The sequence below is a fragment of the Nomascus leucogenys genome, chromosome 24 (genome assembly GCF_006542625.1).
Source record: "Nomascus leucogenys isolate Asia chromosome 24, Asia_NLE_v1, whole genome shotgun sequence".
Taxonomy (NCBI): Eukaryota; Metazoa; Chordata; class Mammalia; order Primates; family Hylobatidae; genus Nomascus; species Nomascus leucogenys.
In genome coordinates, this window is record NC_044404.1 from 8,853,159 (window position 1) to 8,869,013 (window position 15,855).

A 15,855-nucleotide genomic window follows, 5' to 3' on the forward strand; every position below is an offset into this window, starting at 1 on the left:
CGCAGATTCCTTGAGTGGCTTTAAACAAGCAAGAAGCAAAGCCTGCCAAAGGGCCCAGAGTAACCGGGACCTCGTCCTAAAAATCAGAATGAGTCAAACCAAGTCTACACATCAGAACTGGTTTCTTCTGTCACATTCTCCTTGATGTGGGCTCCCACCCCCCAACGTAATTGTTTTTAATAATAACCCCAGAATCCAGTTCTCTTTCAGTTGTTAAACGTAAAAACAAACAGCTCATTTCCACTGTATACTTTCACAATATGTGAAAAAGATTGCACAAATTATGTTTCATTCTAAAGAATAAGTTTCAAGAATACATTAAACTTCAAAGAATCTTCACTTGTGCTTAAAAATAATTAATGCTGTCAAATTGCTTCATACACTTTATAAGACTTTAGGCAAGAAACATTACTAATGGTATCATAAATAAGTATTATAACTTTATTAAAATGAAAAGACAATATTCAAAATAATGCAACAAAATGAATAAAATCCTTTGTCCAATACTGTACACATAATGCAGAAATCAGTGCATTTTTCTTAAGCATGTTTTAACCTTCATTTAGTTCATACTAAAATATAATAAGCTTTAAATAGCTCAAATAATATTCAGCAGTTTAAACTGTAAACAGCTTGTTTAACTGTTAAGAGAACATTGCAGTAATGTACCTCTGTTAGTGAGCACCTTCTCTTCTGTGCTTATCTCTTCAAGATAAATACATGGAAGGATGTGAAAATCGGAACACAAACTATGTGTCTCACTGCATCTAAGTGAAGCAGCCAGCTGTGAGAGTTTTCAAAGCAGAAAGATGCTGATGTGACCTCTGGAATTCAGACATACTGAGCTATGGGTCAGAAGTGTTTTACTTAAAAAGCAAACAATCCCCAGGAAATACTGAATAGGAACCAGCAACACAAGGCCAGCTTGTGTTGTATTTGTTTATTAATACAGTCTAAAAAAAAAAAATAGCAAAACCACAACACACATCCCCAAACAATAACTCTCAATCACATAGCTAATTGCTTCATTATTTTGTAAAACTGACATCCTAACACTGGCACCTAGTATACTTTTCCATCTGAGTCTAACGTACCCCACTGCCTCTAATACGGCCCGCACTACGATGAGCTACTTCAATGGGTAGGACCAAGCAGGAACTGTAAGGGAAAATTAGTCACTAGTTCTATTATCGTTTTATTTTTCAAGATGTGTGACAAGTACAGGTGACAATATGGTTGCCAAGTAAGCTGCTCTCCCTCCCTCAACAAGACGCAACATGAAACCTGGAAGTATGAGGCCTTGGGATGATTTTTAACCTAAGTAGGTACACCCATGGTAAAGAATGGATACCCTGCCCCCCATGGAAAAGACTACCCGCAAAAATAAATGAAACAAAATAGAAAAGGCCTAAAAGCCAAAAATCTTCAAACTTACTAAACAAAAATATTTTTTAATGATTCTGATCTAAACAATACTGTATCTTCTTCCATTTGCTCAATTTTCAGTCTATCAGGACTCATTTTTCTCCAGCTTGAGTTTATTATTCTGAATATATATTACTCTAAGATAGTAACTAATTGGTTAACCTGCAGCTATGGTCTATGGTTATACCACAAGTTTATATATAGGTATGTAATGTATGCGTATATAAAAAGCTTCCCCATCCTCCCCTCCCCACCATCACATCTTTAAATTATAGACTGAAAGACTTTTTTCCAACACTAACAAAATCAGGGTTTCTCAGCATAACAGCATCTCACAACTGCTCTAAACCTTCGCATGAAGACAGAGAGTTCAGCTATTTTATTCTGCAATCTAAGAAATTTTTCTGTGCACTTCAATCAAACTGGAAAATTGAGAACCATTTGCTCCTACGTTTGTAACCTCTGCTGAACCATGACCCCAAGGTCTAAGGAGAAACCACATAGGATAAATGTTTACGCTTCACGTGGCCACCCAGATCCATTTTTGTTTTTGAGTCTGGCTTTTCTGTGGCTGAAGATATACTGCAGTCAGCAGGTAATGGCTGGATTTGGGCGCTTGCATTTGTTTCTTCTGCTTCCCTAAAAAATTTTTCATATTTGTCCAGGTATGGTGGTCGTTCAGGTAGTAGGTAATAATGTGTTGAACTAACCTTCTTCCCATTTTCAATAATGGGCAGAATGCAAGGAACCTTATTGGCAGATCCTTCGCTGTTCTGTCTTTGCAGTGCTTTGCTGCTGACATACTTGGGATCAGGGGCAAAGCTCTGTGTCGGGGGCATGACCCCATTGAGGTAAGACGGAAGGCTTTTGGGACTTGGTGTGCGCGAGTTACTCGGTGACAAAGGTTCTCTTGGCGGTACTTTGGGAGGCCTGTCTTCATCACTATAGGTGCTCGAAGTAACTTCTGCTGACCATCTTCTATAATCTGGCTTTACTGGTCTAGGAGGTATGGGAACTCTGGGGGGAACCTCAGGTTTGTCTTCATCAGAGTTAGGAGAAGCTCTGTGTATACAACAGTTGGATATCCTTATGGCTGGCTTGTTAAAGGAGCCAGCTGGTCCCGAATGAGACCTTCTTAATCTTCGGTGGGTCTGAGGTGGAGGAGGATTTGGATCTGGGACACCTCCATTTTGGTCAGACACATAGCTGAGATCTGCTGCAGAAACAGCTGGGGTATCAAAATATGCATAGTTGATTTGTCCACACCCACGGAAGCTTCGCCTACCAGGAACATCGTATTTGAAATCAGAAAGTGTAGTGTCTTCTAAAAGGAAGTCCGTATCTGAGCTAGTTAGGAATTCCACCTCGCAATCTGTGTCATCCAGAGACAGGGCTTCAGAGATTGGCAACGGTGGAAGAGGCCTAGAACCGCGTTCACAAAGAGGGGCACAGGGGAAAAGGGAAGGGGAGTTTTTTATGGGTGTCAGTGGAGGGGTGGAAGCACAAACCCCGTTCACTGTGAGTTTCTTAAAACCACATACAACTTGATCCTCTTCATGTGGTCCCAAGTTTTCACTTGGGGGAATAAGAAGAGGGGGCAAGCTGGACTTTTGAGATGGACCATTTTCTGCAAAGCAGTGGCCATTCATCGGAGCAGATTTGGAAGCGTGCCCTGGAATGAACAAGAGATATTAATAAAAGATCAACAATCCTCTCTCCACCTGTGTGAAGGAGAGAGCACTCCAGCTACCTATGCTCCTACAGCTTTCTTCCTGAGTGAAACACTTGACTGCTGTCACCCTGAGAACACCCATGCAACAACCACAGGTGTAATTAGAGAGCAGAAGATTGTTAACGCACATGGTGTGGTTCAAAGAACAAACTATCTCCTCTATCTCCCTTGGACATGTGCACAGTGCACACCCACACATCACAGGAAAGTTCTGTGCTGTGTGTAAAATTCACGGAAGATGAACAGCATATAATTTACATGAATACCATACTGTATCAGCCTTGCCATTTAAGACATGCGACCATACTAGGCACGTAGGGTACCAATGAGATAAGGCAAAGTCCTTATTGCCAGCACATCATATCGTGAGTGAAGGCACTTGCCTGCAATGTGTTCAGTTCACACACAGCTCTTGACAAAGATCCAAGGAACAGAATATTCACATTAAAAATACTGTTTTCTAAGTTTTGAGGAACATTTACACTATTTTCATCTATTACTGTCAAACATGCATTCGATACTAGTAAGAAAGGTGGGAAATCTTGCCTAAGGTTTCATGGAGTAAAGTATGCATCAGAGCTGGAATGAGAACTAATTCTTGATTTTAGAAGATCCCACGTCCACAAACAGTCCTACTTAGGAATCAGTGACTCAGAATGAAGGCAGTCGAGTACAATAGCTTGAGAAAAACACAGTTATCTTCTGAATCTGTTGCCACTAGGGGTCAGGCTGTTGTTGGAAATAGTTCAGGTTTCCTCATTTAAAAAATAATGCTGGAGGACAAGCTAACCCGAATCCAGACTGTTCTTCTCAAATGCTTACTGTGATCAGATTTTCAGAATACATACCAAGTGGTATTAGGCGCTCCTGAGCAGAAGAGTTCAGACTGTAGGCCATGGTTATCGAGTCAATATTTAAAAAGTTGCTGAAAGGAGAGGAAGATACTTTGGTCATAAGCGAAGAGCAATCACAGCCTCTTTCATTTTAGTGTCACATATTTATCCAGATTACAGCAGCATTACGTCCTCCACTTACTTTTTAAACTCACTGCGACTGCTCCAGCAGGTCTTCCTCATATTCCCCATGGCTCGGCCATTATGTAGAAATCCAGTTTTTAATGGGACTCTGATCTCCTGAGCAGCAACTCCTGCTATTGACATTGTGCCTTATTTTGGGACATCTCCAAACCTGTGAGGCCCAGGCATTTTAAAATCAACCAGTAGCTTTCATTCCCTAGGGGGGTAGAAGAGATGAGAGAATAAAGAAAACAATTTAGAAATACCTCCATTAGGACAGTCTAAATTACAGCAAAGCTAATATGAGAGAATTTGGGGGGATGCCGAATAGAAAATGTCAGTTGTGGACTTTCACTTAATTCTTACTTAATTCTTACATCTCATGAGGGTGCTTATATGTAAACGCTAAAAATGATTTTTTTGTGTAAATGCTAATCCAAAAGACATGAAATGTTTTAGTGAAATGAGAAATAATCTATTGCCAGCAAAAGCAGACCTCCTACTGCAGAGCCTGAGAGTTGCACAACAAATCACACTCACTTGGCAATGCACACAGACCCTCCCCTGACCTATTAAACCAGCCTTCTAAGTTACGGCTGCACTGGGCATGAAGCACCAGTGGATCCCGCTTATTTTTCCCAAGCTAAAAAAGCAATTTCAGAAGCCACTGTATTTTATGCTACAGAACTAATACTCACTAAAACCCAATGCTGAAACTAAGCAAGAGTTTCTACAGTATTGGCACCTGACTACCCAAGGGTCTAGCATTTATCTGGATTTTGTATTTCAGGGTTGGCCATGGGAAGACAAATTCTCCAGTTACTACTTGTTCAAGGAACAAACAGTAATATATGAAGATACTAATTTCCATTATCCTGTAAAAATCAAGTTCTGCAAGATTACTAGCTTCAGTAAAAGCCTGGGACAGCTTCCTCCCTCCCTTTTAAAGACAAGTTAAAGGTACATTCTTTACATTCTCCTTGGTGAAATACCCAGTAACTCGTATCTTGCTTAGCTGCAAGGCATGGATAACAAAGGCTAAGTACATTTTTCTTAAATTAGTAGTTCCTCAACTTTAGGACCGCCAATCCCTCCTGTCAGATGTTACAGGTCTGGAGTCCCTATAGCCCCCTTTTCACTTTCCTTTTTTATTATTCGTTATGTGTTAGCATCAATCTCTGCTGTCTTCAGATAGCGAAGTTTACTTATGATAAGTTTAGGTTTTTTTCCTTAGGCACCAGGATATTATTTGTCAACTATCTGCATAACACTGACCCTTTTTGGGGGCATGTACATACACACTGTTTAACACGATCTCATTCTCTCACTAAATATTAGTAAGGGATCAGTGCAAATAATATCTGCACAGCTGAGTGCTGGGCACTGTGCAAAGGACTGAAGATGACCGTGACACATTTGCTGTGGGGGAGAGGTACACAGCTTTTTTTGTTTTTTTTGTTTTTTTTTTTTTTTTTGCTCAGCAACTTCAAATCTATTATTTACAAATCTGTCACCTCCTACTAGACTGTAAGCTCAGGACAGAGGCTGTGTCTCAATCACCTTTTAACAATCAGTACCTGGAACATTAGTAGGTGCTCAGTAAGTGAATGTTTGTTGAATGAATGATTGTATAATACCCTCTAATTATCATAATCAGTATCAACTCAATATACACATTGTGTAAGGCACAGGGTTTTTTTTTTTTAAAGCTAAAAACCTTTAAAAAATACTCTGCAAGTGTTTATTATTATTTTCCCATTAGAAAGGAACACAGTGATAGTAATGTTCTACAGGTCCAAGATTTCAGTAACAAAGTAGAGAAGCGAGATCCAATGACTGGTTCTCTGCATTTTACCCTTCCACAGTCAGCTGTTCTACCAGGCAGAGATTTTATGATAGGGTTAAAATATTATTTCAGATAGTCAAGCATTATTTTTCTTTAAATCAATCTCTCAAATATATGATAAAGAAAACATTCTGTCACTTAGGAATTCTAAATTATTGAGAGGTCGAGGATTGGTTTTTCAGTTTACTTAAATGAAGCAAATGTGTTATCTACCATCAAGCTATAAAAAATTTAGAAACCAATTTAAAAATACTGCTAGCCTCTCCCTCTGTGTACTTAGCCCAGTGGTTTATCAAGCTTTTTCTAAGCATTCTACAAGCACTGGCAAGACTATGAGGAAAGTATCTGTGGTAATATAAAAATGAAAGGCAAGATAGGAAGAATATGGTATTTAAGTAGTTTGAAAGCACACGTTTGAAGATCGCTCATCCAGATTACAGGAAAATGCTGCAGGGGATTCTGGAGGCCCAACCCCCACCTGTCTGCAAGCCAACAAGTACTACTAGTAATTACTGTGTGTCAGCCTCCTAATGCCATCTAAATCTTAGCTTTCAACAGAATGATTGTGTAACTATCGCCTCTGCAGAAATTGCCTTGGAATTCTAAACTTACATTTCAATGGTCACTTAAAATTATTTATATGTTCTAGAAAAAGTTATTTTTTATTCATTGTTTCCATCACCTACTTGTTAGCTTTCTTAAGAAAAAAATTTTTTTAGTATAAAAAGAATTGTGTTCACTAAGCCAGCTCACTTCTGATCACAATAGTGTCTTTGTGTATTCATAGAAGGTGACCTGCCTCTAAATTTCAATGGGGAATTGTGAATGGGCCATGTTATGAAACTGTCCGAACTTCCTACTTGCTAGCATGGGAGACGAGGGGGGCAATATAACTGCCATGTTCTCTTCTTTTGGAAAATAACTTCAAATTGTAGACTCAAAAAGGGCAATGTGCTACAGGTTTGGAAGGAAGCTTTTAAAAAAAAATGTTCTCAGATTGTAAACTGAGTGTATGAAACCACCTGAAACTTTCTCTCTCTCTAAAAACCTTCTAGTATTCAGTGCAAATGGAAGCGGGGGGTGGGCGGGGGAGTAAATAAATCCATTTTACCAACCTCAAGCTAAAAAGAAACAAACTCTTCCCAAGTGACGTTTAATGCTGCAATTTTTCACATTTTATCTGTCTTACAACTCATTAGAAGAAAACAATTGCAAAAATGTACCTATGTGGGAAAATCAATACCTAAAAAGTACAAGATGGGATTATGTTATGGAATCCAAGAATAGGAATCCAGGCAGCACGGTTTAGACGAGGACCCAAATAACCGTAGGCATAACTTCTCCAAATTTTATCAACTATTTTTAGCTTTTTTAGTGGGTCTAAAATGCAGTTAAATACCAAATTTCAGATGTGAACCACCTTTTCCTGTTAACATAACTTGATTCTTTCTTAAATTCAACAAAAAAAGAAGCCCTAAAAATCATCTGCTTCTTGAGGTTATCCTTTTATTAATCCACTTGTATAGCTTCAACTCATAGACAGCTCCTGAATCAATGACTCCAGCCTGGCTCAAGCTTCAACTTTGCATTTCCTATTGTCTGGTGATTATCTTTCCACTTGGATGGCCCTCTGGCATCTCAAACTCTACAAACCAAACTCCTCCTTTCACTTCATACTCCACCATTCCCCACTCCCCAAACCAGTTCAGGGTCTAAGAGGATCACACTTCTCAAGGCACCATTTTTAACCTGAGGCCATGTACATTCAATTGCCAAGTTCCACAGACTACTTTTACATGGTTTCTCAAATCTTACCCTTCCATTGACAGGCATCATTCTTCCTGCGGTCTGGAAATATGCAACCTGTTCTACACACTAGTACCGAGTCAATATTCCTTAACAACAGCTCAAACTAAGATTTGCTGCTGCTCAAAAAACCTTCAAAGGCTCCTAAACAAAACCTCCTCAGCCTGGCATTTAGGGCCTCCACAATATAAACCTAATCTATATTTTCAAGCTCGCTTCTATTTTCCCCAAATCTCTGTTAGAATTCGATTTATCCTTTAAGGTCAACTCTACCCTACCTTCTCCACGAAGCTGCTCCCTTTTATGAAACACCAGAGCGGCGGTGCTCTGTTCTTGTGTTATTTTGTGCTGGGCCCCAATTCCCCTTCCACTCTTCAAATCATCTAGGACAGAACTGATGTCTGATTGATGCTTTCCCCCGTAGATCTTGGCATCATTCATGTCTATTATTTATTAAATGGATACTGAGAAAATATCCATCTCATTTTTAAAAAGTAATGACATGAAAGATTCACATACACTGTGAGTCAGTGAAGAGCTCAGGGGAGAAGCAGATTTATAAAGGATAAAGTTAATGCGTACTGGAGTGAGGCGACTACCCAATAATAATGTAATAAGCTTAGGATATGTAACAGGAAGGAATTTTTATGAAATTCATTTCCAGAATTCAAAATAGACAGTTTGTAGACAGTAAAAATTATAAGCTTCAGTGTTGAACAGTGTAGCTTTCTAAACTGGTTTCTGTACAGTATATTTACTTGAAGCAATTGGGGGGGTACTTTCTGAAAACTGTTTTGCCTTCTCTTAAAACACTTCCTTCTAGACTGTTTTTGCTGCTGAATTTAAGGTCACTTTCATTTTTCTAAAAAAGTTACACCAAAAGCACACTGCATCTTCTTCATTAAGGTGAAATCACATGCCTTTAGCTTGAGGACAGTCTCTTTGAAACTGCTTAAGAAAAAAAAAAAAAAAAAAAAGACATGCAGGCTACCTTAAGGCAGTAACCTAGATATGCTTACCTGGCCACCAGATCTCATTAATAAATCTCAGAAGCCATCCATGGGAGGAGGAGGGGCACATTTTTGTCATACAACTCACCCAGTTCTGCCCAGTGCTTCCTTATTTAAGAGTGTGATGTAATTTCCTCCTTTCAATCTGGTTCTAGAACCTGATTTCTGTTTATTCAGGGTGATAAATGGTCTTTTCAATTCCATTTAAGAATCACCTACATTAAATACTTCCATAACCAGGGAAGATAATAAGGTAACTACATTTAGAGGCAAAATTTATAAAAGGAAACCGATTTAGGAATATGACAAACTCCATGATTTTAGATCCTCCCCAAATATACCAATCTCTGCATGTTTATTTTTTAAAATGTCTAAAATAATCACCTGTGAGGAATTTAAAACAAACAAAAAAACCACCAATTTTTTTTTTTTTTTTTTTTGAGACAGAGTCTTACTCTTGTCACCCAGGCTGGAGTGCAATGGTGCACATCACAATCTCCGCCTCCCAGGTTCAAGCGATTCTCCTGCCTCAGCCTCCCGAGTAGCTGGGATTATAGGCATGCGCCAACACGCCAGGCTAATTTTTGTATTTTTAGTAGAGATGGGGTTTCTCCATGTTGGTCAGGCTGGTCTCAAACTCCTGACCTCAGGTGATCCGCCTGCCTTGGCCTCCCAAAGTGCTGAGATTACAGGCGTGAGATACCGCAGCCAGCCCAGATTTCATTTTTATAGCCTATGATTTAGGTAGGGGTAGGAAAAGAAAGAGGGAGGCAAGTTAAGAAACCTTCCTTAGTTGTACTCTCTATCATGGTAAGCATAAATAGCCTTTAAATTAAAAACATAGATTACTTTTAAAATAAGGTCATATTTTAATGTAATTAAAATACTTCTGCATGAATTCAACAAAAGCTTGATGGCTTCAGTAAATATTAAAATGTAGCTCAGTGTGGCAAAGATGAACATTTGTGTCTGTGTTTGCAGCTCCATTACTCAGAGGCTCTTAAACATGTCCAGAACATAATGGACCATTTGTAGGTGGTGAAATAGAGGCAACAGAGAAAATAATTTATCTTCAAACTGTCAAATAGAAAATAAATGACACAATTTATTCAATAATTCAGAATGCTTTCTAGCTAAGTATTTTAAAAAATGGTAAACTAACAAAAAACCCATTCCCTCAACTACCATAATCCAGTCTTTCAACTCACTTAAGCCTCCTACACAATTTTAGTGTGACAGCAGAAAAGCAGGATAGCAGGAATATATTCTTTTGTCCTTTGTATTTATCCTACAGAGTAGCACAATCAGTAACTATATATACACACAGAGGGGAGAAAAATATTATTTCTTTTTGACATATACACAATAGATTATTTCTTATTATAAAAGCGAATTCTAATCTAAAGACAACGAGCACAATGGTCTAATGATGGGACTCAAGTCTTTAAAACTTCAAATTTATTTAACAAGCATTTAAGTTATCCAGTGGGTAACTCTAGATTGTTACAATTAATATAAAACCCATTAATAATAACTAACAGTCACTGGGCATACAACTGCCAGCAAGCACAGTTCTAAGTGCTGTATGTGTGTGAACTTATTTAATCCTCTCTACAATGCCATAAGGTGGGCTACTATTATTACTCTCACTTACTTGAGGCACAGAGTTAAAGAACTTGCTCAAGGTCAAACCTGGTGAGCAATGGGGCCAGGACTTCAACCAGACAGCCCGGCCTCAGTGTCCAGGCCCTTCACCAACACACCACACTGCCTCTTCCAGTCCCTACGGCTTTTTAAACTAGCGAAATAGGATCCGACTGACTGTAATGCTCAACTTGTAAGGGTAGCACAGATCCTTTTTTATGGATTTACTGGTAATAGCTTTTCTTGGGTAACCTGTAGCCTATGAAAGTTCCTGTTTTACTTCAACTCCCTCAAATTCTCCTATTAAAAGTTATTAATTGTAGATCTGACCTATGTATCCTCTAAAATGGGTGAGTTAAGGCATCAATTTGACATTCTATTACCACTTCAAACAACTATTTTGAAGCCCTCAGTCTTTAACGATCCACGGATGCCCCACCACAACAGAACTCTTTACAACACGGTTATTTCATATAACACAAGTCTGTTTTTACTCGTAATAAGCGGTTACTACATATACCCAACAGGCCTCCTTTTAACACGCTTTCACAGCATGGATCCCAATGATGGCATTATAATCACACTGTATTGTAAAATCTGGAATTTAACAATAGAATACCTTATATTTGTAAAGCACTCAACAAGTTACAAAGCACCTTCTTACACATTATCTCACTTGATCCCCACAACATCCCTGTAAGAAGAGGCAGGGATTATAATCTCCATTTTGCAGATGAGGAAACAAAGTGAGGTTAAATATCTTGCTGTAAGCAAAAAGGCTATCATGGCTCTTCTGTCCTATAATCCAGCATTTTCCCCACACTTTCACTACCTCTCCACTCTATAGTATCTTCATGTTAGGAAACGACCTCATTTCTCCTTGTAACATTCTTGTTTATAAATGGAGAAACTGAAGCAAAAGGCTGTTAAGTTAAATGCTCAAGACCTAAGTGCTAGTCAATAGCAGAGGCAGGAACAGAAACTCAACTCATAGTGCTCATTCAGCTCAAAAATTCTTAGACGGCAAGGATTAATTCTTTTCACAAATATTTATCAAGTGCTGATTTTGGATTAGATACCATGTGAGGTGAAAAACAGAGATGGTTGTTGCCTGAAGAAGCCTTCCATCTAATGAGGGAGGAAGAGAATAGCCAAGCAAGCAAACAGTTTCAGATGGTGATACCTTCCAAGGAAACAAGCAGGGTACAGCAATAGGATAACGAGGCAGAGGAGCATATATTTACACAGGTGGTTTGGGAAGGCCTCTCTGAGTAGGTGACTTTTACAATGGAAATCTAAAGGCTGAAAAAGAGGCAGCCCTGATAAGAGTCAGAAGACAATTCTACTGAGCGAATTGTTTAAAAAACAATCTGTAGCTAGTCCAGTTTCACATCTGGGGTATTGAATAAGAGCTTTTGGATAATGTCTTCCAATCCTTACCTTCCTATTGTTTCCAAGCTGAAAAGAGCTCCATTTCTGTAGCCAAAGCCCCACATTTTTTTTTTTTGTTCGTTTATTTTTTAAAGACAGGGTCTCACTCTGTCACCAGGCTGTAGTGCAGTCGTGTGATCTTGGCTTACGGCAACCTCTGCCTCCCAGGCTCAAGCAATCCTCCCACCTCAGCCTCTTGAGTAGCTGGGACTACGGACATGCGCCACCATACCCAGCTAATTTTTGTGTTTTTTTGTAGTGACAGGGTTTCACCATGCTGCCCAGGTTGGTCTCATACTTCTGGGCTCAAGCCATCTGCCCGCCTTGGCCTCCCAAAGTGCTGAGATTACAGGCGTGAGCCACCGAGCCCAGCCAAAAGCCCCACATTTTAAAGACACATTCGTTGAGACCTGGAAGAGTGGTCTTTTTGTAATATTGCCCAATTTTATGGTGTGAGGAATTGGACTACAGTATCAACAAAGACTTCAAATCTCAGAATCCTCCCCGCCACCTTCTGAAATCTGAACCCCTCAGTAACTTTTCCCTACCTTAAAACTAACTGTTAAGGTAGTAACTTACATTTAGGACCCTCAAACTCATTCGCCCCATCTACCTTTACAAAGCACGTGTTTATGCTGTGTGAACAATGCCAGAATACCACAACTGGACTGCGTTTATGTAGGGAGTTCTTTATTAGCTTTTATATAGCCAGACACCCGCAAAGGATGCTAAATGTATCCAAATGTATCCAGATGATGAGGTACCAATTCAAACTTATTTAGATTAAGTAAGAGCAGAGTTGTTTCTCTGGTAGAGGGAGCCTATGCCATTCAAATTCCTGGAATTACCCTTGGCACCTCCTTTCTCCTCCTCTGCTCCTTTCTAAAGCAATCTGATGGTATGCAGACAATCAGGTCAGTTTCAAGCATGTTAGATTGTGCCTGTAATTTACGCAAATTGCTTTGAAAAGCCACCATTAGTTTCAGCAGAAAGGAAGTATTATCTAGCTCAACTTTTGAGAAGCAGCAGTCAAGAGGTACTTTCATACAAAAACTCAAGCATAATTAAATCCTATAGAGTGACCAGTATATACTGTGAACTGCAAGTAGGAAAACCGATGATTGAAACAATAGTTTTACCCGTCAAAAATATCAATAATTCAGACATTTCATAACAGCCATAAAAAAATTAAACAGATTTGCTTTCCAACCCTTATCAATGACTGGTCCAATCCTGCTGAGCCTTGAAAGGTAAAACATGCTTTCATGCAATTATTTATCAACATCAACTATGTGCAAGGCTGCATAAGATAGAAGCTATACAAGGCAGAGTGCCTACCCTTAAGGAGTTTACAATCTAACATATCTGTCAGGTTATAAATCGTTAGTCCAAGACCTCTATCACTTATTATCGAGTGTCCCCTGGAACACACAGGTGAAAATAAACTTCTGCTTGAAGTGAAAGGAATGACAAATAGTTTCTGAAGTCCATGCTAAATCCTCTGTTATTTTTCTTCAAACTTGCTAATATCTGGAAAAGAGCTTGCCTGATAACATATTGGTAACCAATTATAGCCAGCATGTTAGCAGGAAACCAGCTTCTTTTATTTTGGTCCTTGCAAAATTTGGTCATTTGCTGATACCTAGCCTGTCTTTGGTCTCTGTTCAAATAAAATTTCACTTAAAACTATATATTGTAATTACAGAAATATAAGAAAAGAAATGCAGTTAAAAAAACAGGTACGGTGAACTTGGGATGTTCAGTCTCAACAAATGTGTGTACCCATTGCATTCTTACACATTTATAAAAGGTTGAACATTTGTTCTGGAAGGGAAAAAAAAGGGCATTTTAACCTCACCTTTCTTCACCCCTGACAGTTGCCTAGAAACCAGTCTTGCCCTACCTGTGTTGCAGGTGTACCTCAAGTCACCGACACATCTCTTTTAAAGCTACAGTCTCCATTCTGACTGACTTAAGTTTATGACTAACCATCTATTCATATTTTTATCAGGTAAGAGACTGGTTTCTTTCAAGCAATGATGAAATCCTAATAAAGACTTAGCAAGCACCAATACAGCACCATTCACGGTTAAAGAGTCATCTAATTTGTACAGGGCTACGATATACATATAAATACACACACAAAATTCCCAATAAGCATTCACGTCTTGAACACAGAATTCTGCAGTCCCAATCCATTCAAAGCCGTACTTAAGACATTCAGAGCAAAGAATCACGTTTCTAGAAGAGAAGGAAGAGTTCAGAACAGCTCAGACGAATTTTTAAATACTGATTTCGGCATTACCATCGTAGCTGGGAGATGAGGCAGAGGGACCGGGGCTGACTGCCAAAGAGAACCGGTACCAACCACCGCAAGCAATCACCGAGCCTCCCACCCCAGCTTTCAAGACAGGATTTACGGGTACACGGTGTGAACAGGACAATGTAACCCCGATTTTTACAAAGAAAAAAAAATCAAACAAGCCCCCAGGCCCGAAGACGCTCATCCCCGCCGGGCAACCTTGCGAGCGCAGGCTGCGGGACGAGGACCTTCATGCTTGCCGCTCCCGAAGCCCCGTCCGCTCCTGCGGTCCGGGTGCTGCGGGGACGTGTCCCGGGCGCTCGGGTGCATGGCCCCGGCCAGCCGAGGGGCCGCGCGGCGACCGTGGAGAAGAAAGCGGGCGCCGGCACTTCGCGGCGTCCCCAGGCCCGGGCTGCGCCGCCGGGGAGGGTCCCGCCCTCCACACCTCAATGAGGAGAAACCCGCGAGCGACCGGCCGGCCCCTCCCTCCGTCCCAGAGACTCCGCGTCGCGGCGACCCTCCCCGCGCCCTCCACGCCCCCGCTCTCGCGTGGGGGAGCCGCCTGGATCCCGGCGCCCGGCGCGGGGCCCCCTGAGGGAACGGAGCGCTGCGTGGCCCTCCCCACCCCCTCAGCGCGCCAGGCCCCTTACCCCGGAGGAGCGGCGGCTGCCCTGCGGCGCCCTCCCGCGCATGTCAGTCCCGGCTGGCTCAGCGCCGCGGGCTCAGGGGCCCGGACACCGCGCAGGCGCCTCTTGCTTGCTCGCGCTCTCGCTAGCGTTCTACCTCGCACTGGGCCGCCGTCGCCGCTGCTGCCGCCGCCGCCTCTATATATAGCATATGCCGCCGGGCCGTAAGGTCGCCGCGTCCCGCCCCGCCTCCTCCCGCAGCCAATCAGGGCGCGCGCCGCTTAAAGGGGCGATGCCGTGGCCGAGGCATTTGCGCTGGGCCCACCGTGGCGTAGCGCGGCGCTGCCGGGAGCCGGCTTTGTCTCCGGGGGAGGCGTCTCCGGGCAGATCGCGGCTGCAGCTCCGCTCCTCTGTCCGAGCCGTGCGGCGGCCCTGGGAGCCTCTCAACGCCGAGCTCTCCTCAGAAGCCCGCGGCCACCCGGGCCTCGGCCGCCGTTCCTGCCCGAACTGAGGGCACATCGCGCCTCGCGCGGGATTTCCCATAAATTCAGGCTCCGGGCAAGATTGTGTGTTTTTCCGTCTCCGCGGGCCGCCGCTGGCCGTGTGGGCCGAGGAAGCCCTGGAGGGGTAGAGGGGAGCCGCTCTCGACTGGACCTGCGGCGTGAGAGGGACAGTGAGGGACACTTAGGGACTGTGGGGCAGTGAAGGACAGTGTGAGATGATGAGGGACCATGTGGGCCGGTGAGGGACTGTGTGGGACAGTGCGGGACACTTAGGGGCAATGAGGAACGGTGTGGGACCGTGAGGGACAGTGCGGGACTGTGGTACAGTGTGGGACGGTGAGGGACAGTGAGGGATTGTGTGGGACAGTGAGGGACTTTGGGACTGTGAGGGACCCGGACAGTGAAGGATGGCAAGGGACAGTGTGGGACAGTGTAGGACAGTGGACAGTGAGGTACTGTGAGGGGCGGTGAGGGACAGTGTGGGACTGTGAGGGATGGCGAGGGACAGAGTAGG

General features: G+C 42.0%; 1 protein-coding gene across 3 annotated transcripts; it reads right to left on the reverse strand.

The window, feature by feature from the left end:
* Nucleotides 1-418: 418 nt before the first annotated feature.
* On the reverse strand, nucleotides 419-15,064 carry ERRFI1 (ERBB receptor feedback inhibitor 1). Of its 3 annotated transcripts, none has more exons than XM_003274289.3 (4): nucleotides 14,863-15,064; nucleotides 4,193-4,390; nucleotides 4,006-4,082; nucleotides 419-3,097 (listed from the first exon to the last, which is right to left on the reverse strand). In XM_003274289.3, exons 2-4 carry the CDS (start codon nucleotides 4,315-4,317, stop codon nucleotides 1,911-1,913), a joined length of 1,389 nt encoding a protein of 462 aa, XP_003274337.1. In that variant the 5' UTR covers nucleotides 4,318-4,390; nucleotides 14,863-15,064; the 3' UTR covers nucleotides 419-1,910. The 3 variants fall into 3 exon arrangements, with proteins under 3 accessions (XP_003274337.1, XP_030661666.1, XP_030661665.1); XM_030805806.1 differs by having other exon boundaries at nucleotides 3,704-4,082; nucleotides 14,863-15,000; XM_030805805.1 differs by lacking the exon at nucleotides 14,863-15,064 and having other exon boundaries at nucleotides 4,193-7,806.
* Nucleotides 15,065-15,855: the final 791 nt, after the last annotated feature.

What these genes read in the sequence shown, in the direction of transcription:
- ERRFI1 (XM_003274289.3), bottom strand. Translation starts at nt 4,317, where the DNA reads ATGTCAATAGCAGGAGTTGCTGCTCAGGAGATCAGAGTCCCATTAAAA. An exon ending in AGTCGCAGTGAGTTTAAAAA is followed by an intron (nt 4,083 to 4,192) that starts GTAAGTGGAGGA and finishes CTCTCCTTTCAG; the next exon opens with CAACTTTTTAAATATTGACT. An exon ending in GGAGCGCCTAATACCACTTG is followed by an intron (nt 3,098 to 4,005) that starts GTATGTATTCTG and finishes TGTTCATTCCAG; the next exon opens with GGCACGCTTCCAAATCTGCT.